A 23,847-nucleotide genomic window follows, 5' to 3' on the forward strand; every position below is an offset into this window, starting at 1 on the left:
TTCTCAGGAGACTGCTAAAGACCGATTTTATTTCACTAAAAAAGATCTCAACAGATTTGCCCTGGAAAAGTGCCAAGGGGTTTTTTTTAGTATCCTGTGAATAGTGAAGCTCCAATCTGGTAGGGTAATGGAGAATGACTATTTCCTTGTTTCTTCCTTTTTTTCTTAGTTTTTCAACTTATATAATGATTTTGAGAACATATAGATTTCTTAAGAGGCACCCTTCTTGGAAGGTTTACGGTAGTTCTCATAAATTCAGTATTTAATTTAAACAGTTTATTTGTCTTCTTTTAATGGCTTTCACTTTTGTTTGTATTTTTTAAAATATTAATATTTTAATTGAGGGTTAAAATGTTTTGTGTTAGATTTACAGCTTTGTGAGAACACTATCAGGTATAACAGGAGAGGTTTTTTTGTTTCTGCTTAGGGTGGTATTGATCTCAGAGAGCCATTAGAGATCACTCCTGGCCATCTTAGTCCAGTTTTACTCTGCTTACCCTGGGAAGGTCTGAACCCACGGTCAAGGGCCAAGAATTTCCAGTGTATTCTTGGCTTTGGCCCTATTCCTGAGTAGCATTCTGGAAACCTACTGTTATTCATTGGTTTCCTGATTGCTAGAGAAGTAGTGGTCTTGCATAATTATTTCATGTGGAAAATTCCACAGCTACAGATTTAAATATGGTTTAATTAACATCTAAGCTATAAGAGGCTTTATTATGATTCCTGGATATGAGATGTCAAATTTTGAAGTCATGCTCTAGTAGCATTTTGGACTGTAGAGAAATGGAAACTTGTTAATGTTTTAAAAGCAACTTTCCTTGTGTTTGGTTAGTAATAATGGCTTTTCAAACCTAGTTATGATCTTCTTACAAGAGGCTGGAGTATGAATCGGATTGCTGGCATTCTGAACCTTTAGTACTTCACAAAGTGCTGGAGGTGCGTGTTTGCTTTTCCTCCCAGCGTCTTCATCTTGGTGGTGCATTGAGTTTTAAAGGGTGTACTTGAGCTAGTAGTACATGCTACTTAAGAAGAGAACCCTCCCTTACAAGGAATTGATGGAAAGGCTCATTAAAATTCTACGTTTGTGGCACTTCTACTTTCCCTGTACTCTCTCTGGAACTCTCTTAGAAAAGAATTATTAGGCTAGCAATAAATCAGAACTTCGGTAATGACTGGGGTATGGACTTCAGACAACCTGCCTCCCCATCCTCTTATTTCATCTTGGCTCTACTCATGACACTTAAACCCAACCCTGATGCCAAATAGAAGGTACATGAAACACTCTTCCCTCAGCCTGTTGTGTCTGGGGAAAACAGAGTTCACCTCACCCCTGAATCTTTTGTAATTTGTGGCATCACAGAGTGAGTCTTTATCCAGACTTTAAGTGTAGTCTGATCACAGACTTTAAAAGTCATTGAGCAGTCCCCCCTACAGCTTCCCTGATCAAGTCACCTCCATATCTGAATTTTAGGCATCTTGTCAGGGGGAGCCTCCTACCTCACATGCAAGTGGGCTCCCTATTCAGAAAGGTATAACCGTTACTGAACAAGAAGGCAGGCAGCACGAACAGTTGTCAGAGTCATTAACAATAGCCGGAGTCATGAACATCATATTGAAGACTTTGAATTTCGTTTGCTCAGTAGGGAGAGCTGATGTAAGCAGAGGAATGATCTGAGCAGAGCTGTACTTTTCGAAAGTGACTTTGGCAGTTGTATGGAAGACAAGGTGTAGCAGATTGGATCAGGGGCAGGGCAACCACATAAAAGACAACTGCAGAGCACCTAGTGAGGGATGCTGAGGCCCCCAGTGTAGGTGAGGGATGCTGAGGCCCCCACTGAACCCCTGGTTCTTAACTCTTGACAGTTCATCGTGGTTACCTCAGTATCTGTGGATGCCTGGGACCCATGCCCTAGGATTCTAATGCACTTAGAACAGGGTCATTTTTTTTTAACCATTTGATTTGTGAATACTACAGAGGTGATTCTGCTATACTGACAGAATTCACATCTGCTGTAATAGTAGCAATGCATACTTACTGAGCCCTTAGGTTGTGCTGGGCTCTTTACATATAGTAACTCATTAAAGCCCCTATGAGATACATACTGCTTTATGCCCAATTCACAGGTGAGGAAAGTAAGCACAGAGAAGTGACGTCAGTGGCCCCAGATCCCATGAGTCAGTGGGAGAGCCAAGATCAGAACCCAGGCCAGCTGACTCCAAAGCTTGGCTGAAATTTAAAAACAAACAAACCAACTAACTTGATGTACTGTTTTATGAAAATAACATGAAATTATTCAGCTTTTCCCAAAAAATACAATGATATTTTCAAATTTATAGAACTTGAAAGTCACACATAAGATTTTAAAAGGTGTATGCGTAAAATATTAAATTACGGGAAAAAATTATTTATTTTAAAGTTATTTTTTTTCCTGCTTCCTGAGCCAACCCAGCATGCTTTTCCTGACTTGTTTTCTTTCTACTGCTACCAGAGGAAGAACAGAAAGATGATGTCATTTGATATTTTTCCCCCTGTTGAGTCAATAAAAGAGTAAAATAAAATATATCTTTAATTCAGGAATTCCTTTACGGACATACAAAAAACTAGGTTTCAGTCATAGCTATGATGTCTGTTAAGCATAGAAACATTTTAAATTACTTAAAGAGGAGAAGAAAAAAATTAAAATCATCCATACTGTCACCATCCAAAGGTGACCATGTTAACTAACATCCTCCCAGTGGTCTTCTTTGGTACTGGCTGAAAGTCCTTATTTCATTGGAGGTAAAAGCTAGACATATTCATATGGCTTATGATATTCCTATATTCAAACTTCGGATTACCCACTGATAGAAGACAGTTGGAGCAGTTCTGACTCCGCCCGTTAGTCCCCATTTGTGTGACTTTTATTTACTGTGACTTCCCTGGTGAGTTACCAACCTGTGGCCGTTGAAACTGCATGTTTGGCCCAGATGTCCTGGGGAACTTGTGGAAGGGAAGGAGGGTAACTAATAGAAGCAATAAAAGACTTCAGTGACATGTACCTGGATAGCTGATTTCGAAGCTTATTCTGATTTTAAGCTGTGACAATCTTAATATGAGGGAAAAAATTTAATTTTGAGAACTTTGTGTTTTTATGAATACCTGTCAGCAAACTTTTGTTAAATTTTTTTTTAAAGATTTTATTTATTTATTTGACAGAGATAGAGACAGCCAGTGAGAGAGGGAACCCAAGCAGGGGGAGTGGGAGAGGAAGAAGCAGGCTCATAGCGGAGGAGCCTGATGTGGGGCTCGATCCCAGAATGCTGGGATCACGCCCTGAGCCGAAGGCAGAACTTAACGACTGAGCCACCCAGGCGCCCCTGAATTTCTATCTCATGCAGGATACTTTACTAAAATTGTTCCTGCTAAGAGCATCAGTGACTTTCTTTTGTTAAAGCCAGGGTCACTTTTCAGACTACATTTTACTTTCTGTCTCTGCTTCATTTTGTCTTTTGACTCCTTCCAAAGATTCACTCTTCCATTAGCCTCAGGATAGCTCACTTCTCTGGTTTTCCTTCTACCTCTTTGGCCCCTCGTTGGTTTTTTTTTTTTTTTTAATAGTTTTCTCATCTACCATCCCTCCTACAAAGATTAAGTCCTCAAGATTCTGACTTGAACCACTTACTCTCCTTACTCTACCCACTTTCCTAAGCCACTTTCATGGCTCTGTTGTTCACCTTTTATGTGATAAAGGTCCCAAATAGTACATCTCTGGCCCAGATCTCTCTCCTACTTCCAAATTCAAATCTCCAGGTGCCTCTGGGGTTCTCCATAGACATATTTTAGAGGTAGGCCAAATGTAAGATGTTCGAAAATGTAAGCCATCTCTCCCTGACCAGTCTTGCTCCATATCCTGCATTCCCAGTCTCAGCAATAGTACAGTTATCTAAACAAAAATCTCAGTTTTTCCTTAACTTCCACCTGTTTCTCATTCCCTGTGTTTAACCATTTACAAAATTTTGTTTTCTGCCTCCTTACTATATCTCAAAATGATCAGATCCTATATTTATCTTCATCACTACCCGATTTTTAAAATTTTAATTCCAGTATAATTAGCATACAGTGTTATATTAGCGTCAGGTGTACAATACAGTGACTCAGCAATTCTGTACATTACTCAGTGCTCATCATAAGTGTACTCGTAATCCCCTATCACTACCTAATTTTTTAAATCACTGCCTTATTTTTTTTTAAAAGATTTTATTTATTTATCTGACAGAGAGAGAGACAGCCAGCAAGAGAGGGAACACAAGCAGGGGGAGTGGGAGTGGAAGAAGCAGGCTCATAGCAGAGGAGCCTGATGTGGGGCTCGATCCCAGAACGCTGGGATCACGCCCTGAGCTGAAGGCAGACGCTTAACGACTGCGCCACCCAGGTGCCCCACACTGCCTTATTTTTAATGACTGAATTTAAAGATTTATTTCAGCAGAGAGCTCTTTCCATGACTGTGTTCCACAGTGTTCGTTCCATAAGGTGTTAAATGGTATTCTACAAAATATCAGTTTGAGAAATGGCCAAATAAGTTTGAGAAATGTTGCATACCACCATTCTCATCTTGGCAATTCACAATGAACACGAAGCACGAAAACCCTGCAGAAAAACAGTTTGCTTGTTTAGCATTCCCATTAATCTCACCCTACTTTTTCTGGGAACGGATTTTAAATGTCTTGCTTCCATTGTAAAGATTGGGCCAAGGTTGTATAGTATGTGAGGTAAGGAACATACTCCTTTTTCTTCCAAGTATTCATTTTTTCCTGTCAACATTTGTTGAATAATCTCTCCTTTCCCTGCTTGTTTATGGGTCTTTCTTTATTATATATTAAATTCCTAAATATCTTGGGGTCTGTTTTAGAGCTGACATTTGGTTTTTTTAATTTGTTTTTTTAAGATAGGGCATCTATTGGTATTTTTGATGGAAATCCATCTGAACATAGAACACATCATCTTTGATAGCTAAAGCCGTGCCTTCATATATCCAAGTAACAGATATGAGCTCTATAGTAGTAAAATTGAGGCCAGGTGAGTCCTCAACCATGAAGGCTGTTGAAGAAATTTTTACACTGGGTAGGAAGTCAGACTTGAAGGGGTATTCAAAGTGTTTTGGTAATTGGCTACATCAGTAGCAGTTTAAATGAGCAAGGGCTCTATTCTTCCCACCCCTCTTTTCCAATCAACAAAAGTGATGGTGTTTAACAACCTAAGGTTAGTCAAGACTCAGTTTTTAGTCAGATATACTTAGAAACCTGTTCATACTTATCTTCCTTTGTAATGCTCTGGTTTCAGGAGGCAATTTAGTAAAATCACACCTGAACTACTTAAGATTATAGAATTCATCACATTTTTTTATTAATAGTGTCATTCTTTATTTTAAGAATATTTTCAGGGGTGGCGCAGTCGGTTGAGCATTTGACTCTTGGTTTTGGCTCAGGTCATGATCTCAGGCTCATGAGATCAAGCTCCATGTGGGGCTCCCCACTCAGTGGGGAGTCTGCTCGAGATTCTCTCTCCCTCTGCCTTTCCCGCTCATGCTTGCTCTCTCTCTCTCTCTCTCTCAAATAAATATGTAAAAATTTATTTTCAGACATTAAAACATAACCATAATATTATAATCACACCAAAATAAAACATGATCATCAAGAATTCAACCAGTATTCATATTTTCCCACGTATCTCATAAGAGTATTTTTAACTGCTAGCTTGGTCACTTTTTATATTTGAGGCATTAAAATAATTACTCAAATGATTTATCCTGAAATAATAGCCCAAGTTAGAAGTAATAATAACAATTTTGACTTTATTTTTTTTCCTTTTCTACTTGAACAACATTCTTAATATATTACATCAATTAGATGTAATATAATTACATGCCTAGATTACATCAATTTTCTATAAGTCTCTATATACATGGATCCTTTTTTTGTGGTCAAGTGGTCTTAAGAGACTTCTGGAATAAGTCTGACATTTTTCCATTTTGAGATTTGTTGCTTCTTTCATCATGCTTATGGAATTTTTATCTTTGCAACACAAGAACTTTACCTACATACAGCCAGATTTGCTTATTCATTAGTATTTACTTGCTGGTACATGATAAGTACTTTGATACAAAGATTTAGTTTTGATTTTCATTTTTCAGAAAAATATTTTATGACCTATTTGAATATTTTTCTGTTTTTCTTTTCTATTTTACTTCTGTTCGGGAATACCTATTATAATTGCAAGTCCTGTGTTTATTTGGCATATATATTTTTTTCTCAAACGCTTTTTTAAAAAATTCATTATTGAAGAATAATTAACATACAGTGTTATATTAGTTTCAGGGGTACAAGATATTGATTCAGCGATTCTATACATTACTCAACACTCACCATGATAAGTGTCACCATACAGTATTATTACAACATTATTGACTATATACCCTATGTTGTACTTTTCATTTCCAAATCACATTTTATCTTGAGTTGTAATTTTTAACTGATATAATTATCCTGTCCTGGAATGAGTAGTGACCAGGTGAATTTCTTTTTACATGGCTGTGAGGCCATGTGTTTTGTTATGTTTTTTGTGCTCACATTGATTAACCTATTTTGTACACCTAGAACCCATACTTTTGGTAGATGATGCTATGGTCCCTTTCAATTCTATGATTCTATGATACAGCATATATGGAAATGTCCTAGTTTCCTTGGGGGAAAGAAGAAAGTTAAGAAACAGCAAACACAGACATATTTTTGTATCTAAAAGAAGATCTGAGTAGAGAAACTCTAAAATGTTACTAGTGGTTATAGATGCATGGTAGAACTTTGCTATGTGTCTTCTGTTCCCCAGATCCATCCTGCACCCTGTGCTGGACCCTGGGGAATGACCAGTATAGATTATAACTATGGGCTTGCTTCCCTAACCTCTGGTTTCTGGTTGGGTTCAGCCAATGGAGAGTCCTAGGGGGTTGGGGGGGGTGGTACTGAGATATTGATTCCCCAGCCACTTATTTCCAGAATTGCCTTGCTCTGGCCCAGTCCCTCCACGGAAGGTCACCGCTCTTCTCCAGGAGAGCTTCTCCATTTGACTCCTGGGTTCTAGTAACCACTACCTCCCTTTGCCCTTTGAGGCCTGTGGTGATAACAGCCCCACTCTTCCTAGCCCCATCACCATCCCTGGTGATTTCCCTTGATCCTTCTTTAAGGTAGTAGATCATTGACTGACTAGTCTGCTGTCAACATTAGGATCTAGGTGCTTGCTTAAAGAAATGCTGGTTGCTGTCAGTTATTTCTTGGCTAAATGGATGTGCACTTACTTTTTGTTTTTAGATCCAAGAGTTGAAGACTGGTTCCTCATGTCCTCACCTCTGCCACAAACCTTCATCCTGGGACTCTATGTCTATTTTGTCACTTCTCTAGGACCAAAGCTCATGGAGAATCGAAAGCCCTTTGAACTCAAGAAAGCGATGATAACATACAATTTTTCCATAGTTCTCTTTTCTGTGTATATGTGTTACGAGGCAAGTGTCTTCAGTATTCCTAATGGGAGTATTTTGCCTGAATCTTCCTGTTTTTCTGTCATTATGTTTCTTGTTATGATTATAATGGTAACTCTGAAATTTAAGGAATTTTAGAAATTTAGCTTAAATTTTTGCCAAAAAATTGTTATGTATAGACGTGATATTGACCTATTTAGAGGATCTCAGTATAGTCTACCTCACAAGTAGTGAGAAAAATTAACATTAAGTCCAGGAACTTTCATGTAGTTAATAGATGATTGAATGAATCCGTAAGTGTTATTTTTAAGGCAACTCATACACGGAGAAATTAAGTACTTACTCAAAGTAACATAGCTGGTTATTGAAGGACTGATTTTTGAATCCAGGTCTGTCTGACGTTGGGAGCTTATCTTGACTCTGTAATGAGTTATCATCATCATTGTGGGAACCTCAGATAAGCTGTAAGATTGTTCAGGTTTGGTTTAGCTGAGCCTTGAGGGGACAGAGAATTTAAACTCATACAAAGCAGTAGGTGAGGGAGCCTGTCCCTTAACTGTCAGTAAGAGAGATGGGGATCTTCCAGGACCCAAGAGTAGACTCATGGATTCTCTCTCACCTACTGTACTGTTAACAACCTTCGTCCAGCCTCACTTACCTGCTTTTCTGGGATTCCTTGCTTCTTTTCCAATACTGGCTGGCTTCCTCATCTTCTACTACTTATTTTCTTCTTTGCAACATAGCTTGTGCTTCCTCATAACTGGAACTCTCGAGGGCCCACCATGACCCCTCTGGCCCCTCTTGACACTCTGACCTTTCCACATGCATCCCTCCAACTTGATTCCTGCTGCAAAGCCACCTGAATAAGTCACCTTACATGTGTTATAGCCTCATGTCTCACTGGCCTCGTTCAAGTCTGGACTAACCTTGCTACCTTCTATTTCTTCTATTTTATTACCAAAATTAACTACAAGCTATCTTATTGTCCCTTCTGGATCATGAGTAACTGAAAGGGAAGGAGTAACAGAGGTGGGGAGCAGAAAAAATACATGCTTTTACCAAGTTATGACAGAGAGGAAATAGCCTGTTGGACAGTGTTAAGTGCAGACCTAGAAGCCGGGAGACCAGGGGCTAATTAGTGCCAGTTATGCTACTAACCAGCTGCCTGATTTTTGAGCAGGTTACTTAACCTCTGGGCCTTAGTTCTCCCATTATATAGAGTCATGATTAAACCAAATTATTTCTCATGTCCCTTTATGCTCCATGTCTTATTATGTCATTCAGTGTATGTCCCCAAATATGTTTCTCAGGAAGGAATTTAATTATAGCCAGTAAGTTTGTGTTCCTGTTTTAGCAAATACAATGTAAAAGAAGTTTGAAAATGCTGAATGTAGCCGTTTCTGTCTCTCATTAATCACTCATACCAGAGTTACTTATATGCCAATGTTTATTACCTGCCAAATATAAATTATCGCTCGTTCTTCTTGATAACCTGAAATATAGGAATGTTAAGAGCTTCATAGACTATTAGAATGTTCTTAAAATTAATATTGGGGAAGCACTAATTTCCACTCTCTCTTTAAACAAAGAGTTTTGGCAGCCAGTCAGCATGTCATCTCCAGGACACTGAACACATCACATGGTTTAGTGGATAGAGCACAATTGCAGTAGAAATACAGAGGAAACACCTCTACTTACGAATGTTAGGGAAAATATGAACAAGTTGGAAGGGAAGTACATCAGACTAAAGGAACCCACATTCCTTATCATATAGCGATGGCTAGTTACTTGACACTAGTCAGACATTAATGAAGAGAGACTCTTGAAGATCTCACAGAAGGCCATGGCACAGAGCTTCTATTGTTCAGCTCTGTCCTTAAATGGGGTAGGGTAAAGTGGAGAACCCATCATTCCAGTTAAGTAAGGGGACTTTTGGTTTTACTTGCAGCAGTCAGTAGAGAGTCTGAATAGAAGAGAATATGGCGCTCACTGACAGATCAGGATTTTGTAGAATTAGATGTTTTTCTACCACATTCCCTTGTTCCTTTGAGAAATATCTGTTGACTTGTTTTTGTAAGTCATTTTTCTTACCCATAAAATATGTTTTATACTTTTCTGAATCTTAAGATAATCTTTTTTAAGATTTCATCATTTACCAAGTTAACAGTGGGATTAAACATCTTGTGAATCAAGCTAGGAGCTAATATCAGGAAAGGATGGTGTGATTTTGAATACCACAGTCTAAACAGTTGTTCTTTCTTCTTTTGCTTCTTTTTGTTTTTGACCATTAAAATATCATTCTGATAAGCCCCATAACTTTTTGCTTTTAAAATTAATTTATGGTAAAGTTTTCATTTTAGCTTTAATAGTAATTAAAAATAGAAATTTGAACTGTGCACTAATGGCAGAAAATGATGTAAACCATTATACTGAGAAAGAAGACACTCCGAGGAAGATGTTGGCACTTGTGAGAAGAGGATGTCAGAGAAGAGCTGATCATATTGTCAGAACACTCAGTTAAGCCAACCATTTAATATATACATTAATTTAAAATTAGAACCCTTAGCTTTTCATTTTCAGATACTGTTTTATTCTTCTTTTTAGTTTTTTTGAAATTTTTATTTGAATCAAATACTGTTTTAAAAGAAGAACTTCCCACCATCATACTAAAAGAATGTCAATATAATCTTTGAATAAAGGTTCAGATAAAAACAATAGGCTCTTTCTTCTCACCACTAGTCTAAGGTCACTTTGTGGGTGTGCTGGAATTAGGGCATGCCAGATTGCACTCTTATTGTTAACATTTTCGTCTCTTACTTGTCATGTGACTCCAAACTGAACTAATCTCTGAGTCTTGTGTTTAATCAATCTTGATTTTAAGAGCCAAAGACTACCACTTCACATTATAAGCACTAGCCGAGGACAGGAAAACCCAGTTGTAGCAGCCGTCTAATAGTACAGTGAGGAGTTTTGGTTTGCGCATTCATTTACTGAGGGATGGAGATTAGAAATTACCAGAAAAGACTGTTTTCAGACTGTTATTCCCTTCAGAGTACACAAACATATTCATGAGCATATATACATATATACATACATACATATATATGTATATATGCCGGCATGCACCTGCCAGTATTTGCTATTTAATCAAAACACTCCTAGTGTTTTATTCTCCACTGTATTAGAATAATCATCCTAAGAAATGGACATTTGAGTCAGAACACAGTTGATATAAATAATATATGACTATATGATTTTGAAAATTCTTGTTGCTTTATCAAGCAAGTTCCCAGTTTGTAATTATTCTAGCCTGCCTTTTCTTCCGCACTGCATACTGAATCAGCTGAGATTGTGGTAAAGAGACACAATCAAAAGTACCATTGTTGTAGCTGTTGAGCAAATTCTTCCTTCTTTAATATACATGTGCTCTCTTACAGTTTGTGATGTCTGGCTGGGGTACAGGTTATTCACTTCGATGCGAAATTGTTGACTACTCACAGTCACCTTCAGCATTGAGGGTGAGTCTTTTTGGAAAAACTTGTAACTCAAATATTAAAACTTTTTAGACTGTGTTTTATTAACACTTAATGTGAACTCAGAAGAAGTAAATGACTCAATTACCAAACTATATGGACTGAGAGAAAAAAAGCTAAAAATTATCAGAATGAATAAGTCAGGTGCATAGTTTTCTGTTAAATGAAAATTGGTGCTTTTATTTTTTAATTTCCTGGATTTAAAAATAAATTCATATCTGGTTCCTCAAAAAATTAAAAATAGAATTACCATATGATCTGGCAATTCTATCTGGATATATACCTGGAAGTATTGAAAACAGGGACTCAAAGAGATACTTGTACACCCATATTCATAGCAGCATTATTCATAATAGCCAAAAAGTAGAGGCAACCCAAATGTCCACGGACAGATGAACAGATAAAGAAAATGTGGTATATCCGTACAATGGAATATTATCCAGCCTTAGCAAGGAAGGAAATTCTGATATGTGCTGTAGCATGGATGAGCCTTGAGGACATTATGCTAAGTGAAATCATCCAGGCACAAAAAGACAAATACTGTATGATTCTATTACATGAGGTAATTGGAATAGTCAGATTCAGGGACAGAAAGTAAAATGGTAGTTGTCAGGGGCTGGTGGGAAAGGAGATCAAGAGTTATTGTTTAATAGGCACAGAGTCTCACTTTTGCAAGGTGAAAGGAGTTCAACGGATGGGTGGTGGTGATGGCTGCACAACAATGTGAATGTACTAAATACCGCCAAATGAACGCTTAGAAATGGTTAAGATGGTAAATTGGGTTATGTATATTTTGCCAAAATTAAAAAGATAAAAATTGCTCCATATAAAAAAATAAAATAAATTTGTATCTATGTGTTCCTGCAGATGGCACGCACCTGCTGGCTTTATTACTTCTCCAAATTTATTGAGCTATTAGATACTGTGAGTATGTGGTCACCACACTTGGTAAATGTTTGATGTTTCAGTAGAAGCAATAAACTGCTAGAGTTCAGTTGTCTGATAACTCTGGTTATCTCTCCACTTCAGGCAGACCTCCTATTATCTTTTACCTTTTATCATCAGTAATTTTAGAGAGTAGATAGGATAAGCATTTTTTTTCAGTCTTTTGCAAACTCCAGAAGGTTTTCTTATGTACTTACCATCTGATGAAGATAAGCATGTAACTGTCACATACACTGCAAAACTGTGCATCTTTATGGAGGTGGGTGACAGGTGTTTAGGGAAGCAAGTTCATGAAGCAAAGAGCAGAGAACGTTTTACCTTGGGCTCTTTTGGTATAAACCAAAGCACTAAGTCATCCATATTTGTCTAAGAGGGTAAGTGCTTCAAAATTCATAAACTTACATTAGGATATTATCCCTGGGATATCAGTAGTTTTCATAATATCAAAACTATCTCTAGCTGCCTTTCTGAAGTTTATACTTACTACATCTTCTCTCTTCCAACTAAGATCCTGTTGAGGATCGACTCTGAATTTGGGTGACAGGCTCTGGGAGAAGCAGGTGCCATGGATTAGGATCCTTGATGAGAGGGGACAACTGTGTCCTTCTGTTTTCAGAGTAGCTTCGGAAAGGGGTATTTATCTTTGGGGCATGTAGGTTTCAGTTATCTGGAACCAGTTCTGGATCTAAGACAAGTGTGTTCTCTCTTCAGGATACATATTGCAATTACATATTACAGAATACATATTTCTTCTCTTTTTTATTTTTATTTTTTTTATTTAAATTCAATCAATTAACATATAACATAATACTAGTTTCAGAGGTAAAGGTCAGTGACAGAGTACATATTTCTTGTAGCAAATCTCAACATGCTTCACCTTCTCAGCTGAATAATCGCATAATGTTAGAATTGGAAGGGACTTTAGTGAGCATAGAATACAGTGGTTCTCAAACTTGGGCTTGCCTTAGAATCACCTGTGTGAAACACACACAGATGTCTGGACCCCACTCCTAAAGTTTCTGATGCAGTGTGTTGGGCTCAAGAAGTTGCATTTCTTTTAAGTTCTCAGGTGATGTTATTGCTGTTGGTCCAGTGTCCACACTTGGACACCCCTGCTGTAGTTCAGTGCTTCTCAGCCTTCATGGTGCAGGAACATTAACTGCATTAGGAAAAAACCCAAAAACCTGGGCCCCACCTCCAGAGATTTGGTACCAGGTGGTCTACAGTTAGAGACTAGGCATGGCGATTTTTATAAAGCTTCTTGGACATTGTAATATGCAGCCAGGGTTGTGAACCACTGATCTGGTCCAAAACAATTGAAGCCAGAAAGGTAAGTAACTCACCCAGAGGAATGCCACTACTGCCTGGGACTGGGACCCCAGATAGTTAGTTTGGGGCTTTTTCATTGCATCATGCTGCCATCTTCCATGTGCATAAGCAAATGCATTTTGGCTTCATTGTTTCTGCTTTGCATGTTCTCATTTCCAGGTTCCACAAGGAAACTGATGCTACCTCTATGTACTTCCCTAAACCACATTTCTCAAATACTGTTATGGATACTTTTGTTTGTGGTGCTCTGCTTAGTTCTATATTTAGAAGTCTGACTCATCACTGGTATTCTGAATTTTGAATATTTTTTGAACACTTAATTCTGCTTTTGAATTTTTTTTTGGAAAAAATTTCTCCCTGCAAAAGCCTTCCTGTTCTCCTCTTTGTTTGTTTGTAGGGTTTCTGCAAACCACGGGTACATTCAGTCTGGATGGTGCCTTTGTTGCCTTTCTTCTTTTTCTAGGCTGCATTTTCCCCCCTATCCTATTTTTCCATATCCCCTCAAGTTTTTCCCTTTTCATCTTTTTTTAGTAATAATATGCTTACTTTTGCTTTGTTGCAAGTCCTTTTTTCAGTTTGCTTAATCCCTCATCTAAATTAGTAGGATGTCTTAGAGAGCAATATAGAATAGTTTCTGTCCTAAGAATTGAGACTCTCTGCTTTCCCACATACTTCAAAATCTACATGGATGTTTTCCTACCAGTAACATTTCTTTCAATATTTGGCTATGTTCCTCACCTTCCATTTTTGATTTTCAAATCTGCATACATTTTCCTTAACACCCTTTTATTGATTCTCCCATGACTAGTCATCATACCTAAGTTCTTTCATACTAATTAGCTTTTTAGCTGCCGCTTGGAGAATCAGCTGTTTCTATGAGCATTCTCTAAGGCAGGCCTTTCAATGCAAATTATGGTGTAAAATAGTTTGTACTTTGCAAATATTTTTGTAGATAAATCAGTAGATCAATCATTGCATGATTTTCTATGAACTTGATTTTTTTTAAAATTATTTCAGATCTTTTTTGTTCTGCGTAAGAAAAATAGCCAAGTGACTTTCCTGCATGTCTTCCATCATACCATCATGCCATGGACCTGGTGGTTTGGAGTCAAATTTGCCGCAGGTAGCCAAGGGAGAGTTGGGATCGTGTGTTATAAACGATTACATTTCTGTATGTTGTAAACACAAATTCTGTCCTTAAATGTGATTTAGAAGAAACTCAAAACATCAAAGGATGACTTTGATCGAACTTCCGACTTTCATTATTACCTGAAACATAAATGTTAAGACTTTAACCCAGGTCCCTCCCCCACCCTTCATTCTTTAGATACACATGACTTTTGGGTACAGCCTTCTACCCATATCCTGTAGTTGTTTGGTTTGGATTTTACTCTCTTCCTGTATAGTTCTATTAAATATTATTAAATAAACAAACAATAAACAAATAAAATGGTAGAAGCCTTAGTTTTATAGAAATATAGTTAGATATCTATAACTTACAGCTTTCCAGGAAGTTAGAATGTTTATCTCAAGTTCCAGTCATCTTTGCATTCAAAATTCCAATAACTGATATCTCATCCCCTACCAAGTCTTTAAAGATGTGTCAAATTGTGGTTGAGGGATATTGTTTTGATATTTTTTGAAGTCAAAACTGGTTTAAATCAAAAGCTTGGCAGAGAGCCTCTTTTGTTCGTTTGGTTTTGGTTTATGCCTCTGAACATCTAGAATCGGAAAAAACAGGTTAAGCAATTTTACCCTATCATAACTTGTTAAATAAATGATGTCTCCAAGAACATATACTTATTAGCAGAAGTTGGTTGGGAAATTTTTTTATCGAGTTTAAGAATTCTAAATTTAAGAAGTCTCTGAGTAGATCTGCAGCCCATGTTAGACAAAGCTTTAAAATTTCTGTGAATAGCTCATTTCTATTAGGTATTCTGACTTTGTAGGACGAAAAAGAGAAACCACAATTGAGAAACTCTTGTTTGAGTTTTATAGTCTCTAGGCATGGGGAAAAAATCTTCATGTCTCAGAGCATGAGAAGGCATGAATAAGCCATTGGCATGAGATACCAGAACCTGGAGGAGCCAGGAAGACTGTCCCTACTGTGGCCTACGGGCATCAGATTTTCCAGTATGAGGTGTTTTCTTTCCCCAGATTGGCATTTGTATGTCATGGATTTTTAAAAAATAATTGTCATTGATTTTTCTTATAATGTATGTTAATGTAAAAATGTAACCCACATTATGAGAAGATAGTCTCATCTGTGTCCATTTTATAAATTAAGGATAGCGATTATTTATCTCCATTATTTTACTTCTCTTTATATGTTTTTTTTCCTCTCACATCAGTTCTCTGTATAGCGATATTCATTGACATCTTATTTGTGTTGGCCAAAAATTGGAAAATACCTAACCATCCATTAATAAGATGGTTATGAATTCTTGTGTATATATAATTGTGAAATGCAAATGATACTGAGAGACATTTAGCTCATCTTCTCTTTTAAGCAGTTTGACTCCAAAATTATCAGAAATAGGTGTCTATTCTATTTTAAAGTATGCTAGAAAAAGTTCTTTCACACCCTTATAATTTATTTATTCAGATTTCTTCTCTGAGACCAAATATTATATCACAACACTGAAAAATAAATATAAATAGGAAAAAGATTGGGAGGTAATACCCCAAAATACAGTGATTTAGAGGTACTAACACAGAAAGTGCCTTCTCTCTACATCTTTAGCCTCTCTGTATTTTCTAACTTTTCTGTATTTGAATAGCTATAAGTTCTACAATGGGAAAAATGAAGTTTATTTGAAGAATAAAGTTGAGCACTTTTGTAATGTCTATCTTTGAGCCCATTGATAGTCTGGCTTCCATTTTCAAACAAGCATTGCTTTCAATAATGAAAATTTAAACATGAAATTCCTTGGTTTTTTAATGTTACCCTGTTTATGGACATCAAACACGTTGTGGCGGGTTCATTGTCCACACCTTAATCCCCCTGCTGCTTTACAAAACGTAAATACTTTCTTCTCTCTTATACGTCCCATGAGTTGGCATTTCTGTTCAGTCTTGCATGTGGAATCTGGTAGATACTTGTACACCTAATATCTATTTAGTGACAAGTACAGCAATAAGAGCTGAGATATTTCCAGAAATGTGGTCTGGCATTGGCTTTCATTCCTAGAATGAAACTGTCCGGTTTACACTGTTCTTTCAAAGACTTGAGCACAACTGATCTCTGTCTAGTATTTAATTTCCTGTTTGCCTGTTGTACAATTCTCTGGCATAAAAAGTATTCCAACTTTTCTTTGGAATATGATGCAGATGTTTCTCTGGCAGGTTTTTATATTCATTATGCACATCCTCCCTTCCAGAGATATGGAGAATTGTGATAATTACCCAGGTGATTCCTTTATTTCTCTAAAAAGGAATAAAATGAAATGGCACTAATTGCAACTCATTCCAAGATGTTAGCTTTGCAAAACTATTGTTGTAAAGAAGAAAGCAAGCTTAGAAAATACTTTATTAGGAAAGCCTTCCAAAGAAGATGTGAAAAACATTGCTAATTAAAATGTGACTGTTCTATGAATGAACTTATTAACATATCTGAAAAAACAATCATAACTAGACAAAATCAGCAAGTTAATTTTATTTGATAGCTGATTTTGATTAGTAATCCCTACTAAACCCTGTTAGCTACACTAGTGCTTTGTTAAATTCCTGTCCATAGGATCCTCATTTTAGGACATTTAAATAATAAAAGATTCTGGATGGAAAAATAGTCTTCTACCAAAAAATGGGACAGGTATCTTAGTGAGAAAAGCCTGATGTAGTTTGTGTCCTCTGTGTTTATATAATCATAAGACACAAATGGACATGAGAGGTATTTGGCTTATGCTCCTGTTAAGCAGCTTGACTCCTAAACTATCAGAAATACACAACTACTATATTTTTAAATCACCCTAGAAAATGTGTTTTCACACCACTATAATTTATTTATTCAAGTTTCTTTTGGGGAAAAAAGACTAATCCAAATGTAAATAATGAAAGGTGGGAGGTTGTTAACAAGCTTCATTAATTCAGTTTCTTCTGACTTGAAATTTATGATAATTGGCTGCAATTTTATTTATTCTACTGAGAGAAAGTTTATGAAGCACAGTATAGCATAAATGAGGCATTGGGGGAATATTTAAATTACTCAGAAATAATTATTTCCAACAGGTTATTTTAAAGGAGTACTTTAGCAGTGGTAGTGTCTAGAAGTATCTGGAATTTCTGGAATTATGAATGATTATTAAGATGTAATTAGTTTCTATTATGCAACAATTTTTATTTTGCTTTAAACTTTCTATAATACATAGTGTTTATGAATTTAGTCCCTTTTCTAAGGTAATTTTTCCACATTTGCAGGGTTTCACTTTATTTCTGTAATTAAAGAATACTGGAATAAAGAAAGTAGAATATTTTGGAGAAGAATTTAAATCCTAGGTCAGCATCACTAAGCTGAATCAGGCTATACATAAAGAATGCAGCTTCTTGCAGATCGTGCCTCTTAGGAAAGATGCTAAGGAAGAGTGTTTTGGTTTTTTCCCCTGCTATCAGCTAGTCACCTTGCTACCCCCTCCACTGTGCTACAGGTCCCGCTAAAGACAGTTGAAATGATCTTTGCTTCTGTTCCCCCAGGGTTCTTTGCTTCTACTCTAAATTGAATGTGATCAGTAGGAGACATAGTGGCTGGAAGAGGAAAATCAAGATAGGAGGACACAATTGATAATAATCAAATGGAAGCCGTAAACAAAGATGGCTTAACAATTAATAAAGGTTTATTTTGGAAAAACAATACTTGTTTTTAAATAATTAAAGCAAACTTAGCATAGCCTACTAATGAAAGCCAGTATTTACTGCCAAAGTTTTATAGCACAAGAGAACGGATTGTGATACATTCATACAGTGCAATGCTGTACTACTGAACAGTAGTAAGAAAGCAAACTACTAATACAGCAACGTGGATAAATTTTAAAAACATTATGTTGATTGGAAGAAAGTAGGCCTACAAGATTATCCTGTATAATTCTATTTATATGAAGTTTAATATCAGGCAAACTAATAGTTGATGACAGAAGTCAGCATAAAGGTCACGTTGAGAGGGGTATATTCTTGGAAGGGGGATGTAGGAACCATACGTGATGTTGGAAATGTTCTATATCATGACTTTGATGGATGGCTATGTGGGTGTATACCTGCATACACAATCATCACCTAAGATTAGTGCATTTGTGTGCTTTATATATGTCAACCCTCACTAAAAAGAGGAATCTGATCACTATGATTAAGCATCTACCATTAAAAAACAACTCAACTTAGTTTGTTAAAGTGAACCCAAACCAAAAGACCATCTTAAGGTTAAGATATAACAATAAATAAAAGCATTCTAATTTATTTTTGGAAATTTGCATCTTATATTTTACTGAATGAATGTGTTATCCAGCTCCCTCTAATTTGGTAGCTGTTTAACAATATTAATGTGATGTATGTTTTTCTTTCTACTAAAATTAAAGAAATAATTATTCTAAAATCTCAGTTCAGACAAAAATGAATCTCATTTTAAGGAACATTGCCCCCATTTTACAATAATTTTATTTTCCAGGTGGTTTGGGAACATTCCACGCCTTTCTAAATACAGCTGTACACGTAGTCATGTATTCCTACTATGGGCTATCTGCACTGGGGCCAGCCTTCCAGAAGTATCTGTGGTGGAAAAAATATTTGACATCATTACAGCTTGTGAGTAATTCATTTTCTTTAAAACCAGACATAAAACTAAACTAGAGTCATTTCTCTTTCCCATGAATCAGAATACTAACTAAAGAACAAAAGCTACAGAACAATAGGAATATAGAGTGTGTGGCCCCTGTATTGCATCCCGTCATTATCTTTTCCATGTTATTTAAACTTTTGTGAAGAACTGTGTTGAAAACAAAGTGTATTTGGTAGCCAAGAGGCTCAGACGGTTAAGCCAGAATGTGTATCTTTAGGCCATCTTTATACTATTTTATGCTTTTATATAAAATAAATATATTTATGATCAAGATAATCTCACAGTTATTTGAACTGCAGCAGGCATAATATTAAATTAGAAGTTAGAAATTCCATATTCTAGATCTAAATGACTTTGACGGAGGGAACGTAACTGAGGGCGTTATGTGTCTTCCTGTATGCCTGCCTCTAAGTCTGTTTTTCCTCCAAATGGTAAATATATATGCAGATGAAAAGGGTAGGGGGACGGTATATTGTATATATTGGCAAAATTGACAATGCTCTAAATAACCAAGTGTAAGGAAGTAGTGAAATAAATTATTTTAATTCCTACTTTGTGATATTATGAAATCAAGAAAATTATTCACAGTTGCTTTCTTTTTAAGTATTTTTTCTGACCGTACAGTAACATGTGCTCATCGCCAAGAAATCAGAACATCTAATTAAGCAAAGAGAAAGAAGAATAGGCATAATTCCACATCTATGTGTATACCTGTTGCATGATTTGCATTATACCACACGGACAATTTTGTATTGGGCTTTTTTTCACTTACCTACTCTTAAATGTAAAAACTTTTTAATAATGTGGCAAAATACTAAAATGGAAGAAAGAATAGATATTTATTATTATCTCGAACATGTTGGTTATACACAAACATGCCTGTGTCGGATATTGAAGGTGTCACTGAGGCTTCCAAAGGTGTCATCTTCCTGTCTGCAAAATGAGAGAAGTAAGTGTAGTTACTGCACAAGAATGTCATAGAAGTTTCTTAAGGTAATGCAAGGGAAGTTGAGGATGATCATAAAAGAAACTGTGAAAAGCTTAACTATGGTTATAACTGGAAGATTATAGGTAATTGTTATTTATTTTTATTTATGGAATCTTACTTTTCTAACATTCCCACAGAGCACATGTTGCCTTTTAATCAGGAGAAGAAAGATATGCAAAAAATCTGGACATTAGCCTGGGAAGTGTTCCTCTTAAGACTGTGTATAATGTTCTGGAGCAAAGAGCCCTTGAGCATTACGAGAAGGGTCATCAGTACTGTGTTACTCCTTACAGAGTCTCTGCTGCCATTGGCAGGATATATTTTTATCCTGATCTAAGTGTGGGTGACAAGTGGCAGATACCAGGACTCAGGGATGCTTTGGCTCCTACAGAATTGCTGGGGCTCTAATTAGAATGTTTGTGTTTCCCCAAAATTGAAATACCTCGTCTAACCACAAGACAGAATATTTGAAATTGAGACTCTTCTAGAAAATTAAGCCGTAAGATAGTGGTCCCATGTGTATTTCATCAAGTCAAGGACTCAAGACAGAGACTTGCCAAGACAACCTGCTCTGATGGTTCTTTCTCTGGGGACGAAAGAGCTGTTGCACCGCACAGCTCCCGGGCCATTTACGTAGGGCTGCTGGAGTTGTAGAGTTGGGCAGGACTGAATAGTGGTTCCCCATTCCCGTCTGGATTTTGACACTGTCCCACCCACTCTCACACCCACGGAGGCTAGATTGAAAGATAAAATTTCCTACCCAACAGTAGCCTAGCTGTGGTTGCAGACTGTTTAAGCATAAGCAGCCAAAGAATGCATTAAATGAGTGCTCCTTTGTGACTTCGTACCTGAATAATATTTCTCATTCTTTCATCTGTTAGGCCCAGTTCATTATTGTCACCATCCATATAGGCCAGTTCTTTTTCATGGAAGATTGCAAGTACCAGTTTCCGGTCTTTCTATACATCATTATGAGTTATGGGTGCATCTTTCTGCTGCTCTTTCTCCATTTTTGGTACCGTGCTTACACCAAAGGCCAGCGGCTGCCCAAAACTGTGAAAAATGGAACCTGCAAAAACAAAGATCACTGAAATGCAAGCACAACATGAATCTGTGACTGAGACTGGTATCTTACTTTCCTTGACAATCAAGAGCTATTTCCATGTGAAGTGCATTTTGTATATTTTTCAAAACCAAGAGCTTGTATTTTTATGATAAGTTATTGGGGTTTCTGATATTTGAGAGCCCAAAGCTCCCAGATAACAGAGTCTAATTAGAGCCTAAAGCAGGCAGTTTTTCAGCTGCCTTTAAACCTAATCTTAAGGTTTTATTTAATACATTTTGTTATAGCGAAAGGAGGATATGAAACAGTATAGTACTTTTCAAAGAAGTCCAGTACAGATGAAAAATATCATCAGATATTTTGACCGTGGACAGAGATCCATGCACTACTATAGATTCCTTCTGCCAGCTCTGAAAACCTCTAACTGGGAGTTCTGGCTTTGTTGCTTGTTGATTATATTCAGAGACACTATATTTACTCCAAAGTTAAATTCCCATTCTAAAGAGCTAATGCTGAACATGAATGAATTTTTGATAAGTTGTCATTTAACATCACTAACAATAATTTTTAATGGATCTCTCGTGTAGCCACCACCAGTTTTGCTGATAAGACTTTCCTACAATACTTTTGTCGTATATACTGTCTGAAAGTAACAATTTTGGGGGTTAGTACATTGATGCACTTGACACTAAGGTTAAGTTACTATTCTGAAAACAAGATGATTTGTTCTGTGGCTTAACGAGCACTGTGGTATTACTGTTTTGCAGTTAACTTTGTATATTTCTGGAAAGAGGTGAAATTTGTCAATGGAAAAAGTACTCTAGTTCAGTGGGAAAAATCTGTTGTCTGTTGTATTATAATGTCACTCTCTCATATTGTCATGGCTTAAAGGATTATCTTGTTAAATATGTATTGGTTAGATATGTAAATGTTCATATCATTAGCTCACTGCAGGTACCCTTGAATCATAAGTGATTTCAGACCTCCCATTATACACAGTTTCCAGAAATGTGTTAGAGTCGTTTGTGAAGCAACTGGAGGAAAATGGTGGCACAGAAATTCTCCAGGGACTACTTGGTTACGTAAAGGTCTCTTAGTAAAGAGAGAGAGAGAGAACCTATTTAATAGTCATTATAGATACACTGCATGGAAAAACATTCCCAGAATTATGAATTAATTAATAGCCTGGATTTCGTTTTTTCAAACCTATAAACTATATAATGAAGACCTGAAATTCATTTTGCCTACTTTTTTTTCCACAATTACTGCTTTCTAAAAATTCTCTTGTTCTCACATTTTCTTGTTGGCAAACTGAAACTACTGGTCCCAGAAACAATGATATTTGGACATTTCCGAATTTTCCCCTTTTCTTTCTTGTTATATCTCTACTTGATTTTGAAGGACTGCTTATGCTTATATGACTTTAAACAATTAGTACTTATGGGTCTCCGTTATGTAACACACAGTGATAGCATTGTCCATCAAAGCCTGAGTTTTTCCTCACTGTAAACTCCTGTAGTTCGATGTGTCACCTCAGGCATTTAATCTATACCATGGCCTTTTCTCTCACACTCACCAGATTTATAAGGTTATTTGCTTTTAAGTGACCTTTACTGATTTCACTTGCTTACAATACGAGAAGACGAGGGTTGATAAATGGGGGAAAGATCTTATTTTTCTCAAATAAAGAAAAGAAAGCAAAAAGAGCTAAAAGAACAGCAGTCATAATTTATTTCCCCGAGGGTCTCAGGGTTCCTATACTCTTTTCCTGTTTTGGCTCTTCACATCTAACCTGCGCTAAAAGGAGACAGTGTTGTGGGTGCTGTTACACAATGCGCATGATTTCCACAGACCCAAGTAGGGTAAAGACCAAAAGGAAGCACAAAGAGAAGATGAAACAGGAGAGTTTGGTTTTCTCAATACTTTCTGTCCTGCGTTGTACAACCTCTCCTAACCTCACTGTAGTCTTTACAATGTCTGACCTGCCTCTGAACTAACAGCAGCGTGTATTGCAACCATGTTCTAAATTATGTGAATAAAAGTGGAGAGCTGGAATATTACATGAAAAGAAATCACAACTAGCAGAAGTATCCTTCATATAAACGTCATTAGATCAAAATGCATATCACTGGATGTAGGATGTGCATGGACAGTATTTTATTAAAGGGCTCTATGGGTCACATAGAGTTTCTATTGGGGTTTCATCCACTTTTCAGGACTTTTTGCCTTTGGGTTGCTTACCTAACAATTAAAGAGACCAGTTACAAAATCTGGTTTATGACATGAAGTTCTATGAATCCTTGAAACCTATGTCTACTATAAATAAATACAAATACAAAATTTTAAGTATCTATGGAACATTGCCAGTTTACAGTCTTAATTGTGTTGAATTCTTAATTGAGTGGACTACATTGTTACCTAAATTATAAAATTATGAGTTTATGTTTCCTCAGTTATCTCTTATTTCTGTTAAATTTTTAAAGACTATGGAAAACTCTGTGGATATTGTCAAAGTGTGTGTGTGTGTGTGTGTGTGTGTGTGAGAGAGAGAGATAATAAATTTGTGGTAGTGTGGGTGTATGTGTGTCTTTTATTTTGGAATATAACTGCATATGTTTGCATGGGTAGGTGGTTTTAATCCTGAAAACTCATTTAAC

The 23,847-nt window shown here is 36.6% G+C and overlaps 1 protein-coding gene across 2 annotated transcripts in view; it reads left to right on the forward strand.

Annotated features, from left to right (window-relative positions):
* The window catches only part of ELOVL7 (ELOVL fatty acid elongase 7), an 87,256-nt gene extending 63,708 nt beyond the window's left edge, over positions 1-23,548 (forward strand). For both annotated transcript variants that reach the window (XM_008691391.2, XM_040622244.1), the window contains 6 exons: positions 7,342-7,532; positions 10,946-11,026; positions 11,909-11,965; positions 14,333-14,438; positions 18,969-19,105; positions 21,009-23,548. In XM_008691391.2, coding sequence (XP_008689613.1) covers positions 7,342-7,532; positions 10,946-11,026; positions 11,909-11,965; positions 14,333-14,438; positions 18,969-19,105; positions 21,009-21,218 — 782 coding nt within the window. In that variant the 3' untranslated portion in view covers positions 21,219-23,548. The remainder of the gene's footprint in view (positions 1-7,341; positions 7,533-10,945; positions 11,027-11,908; positions 11,966-14,332; positions 14,439-18,968; positions 19,106-21,008) is intronic.
* Positions 23,549-23,847: the final 299 nt, after the last annotated feature.

The sequence above is a fragment of the Ursus maritimus genome, unplaced genomic scaffold (assembly GCF_017311325.1).
Source record: "Ursus maritimus isolate PB19 unplaced genomic scaffold, ASM1731132v1 scaffold_5, whole genome shotgun sequence".
In the NCBI taxonomy this organism is placed as follows: Eukaryota; Metazoa; Chordata; class Mammalia; order Carnivora; family Ursidae; genus Ursus; species Ursus maritimus.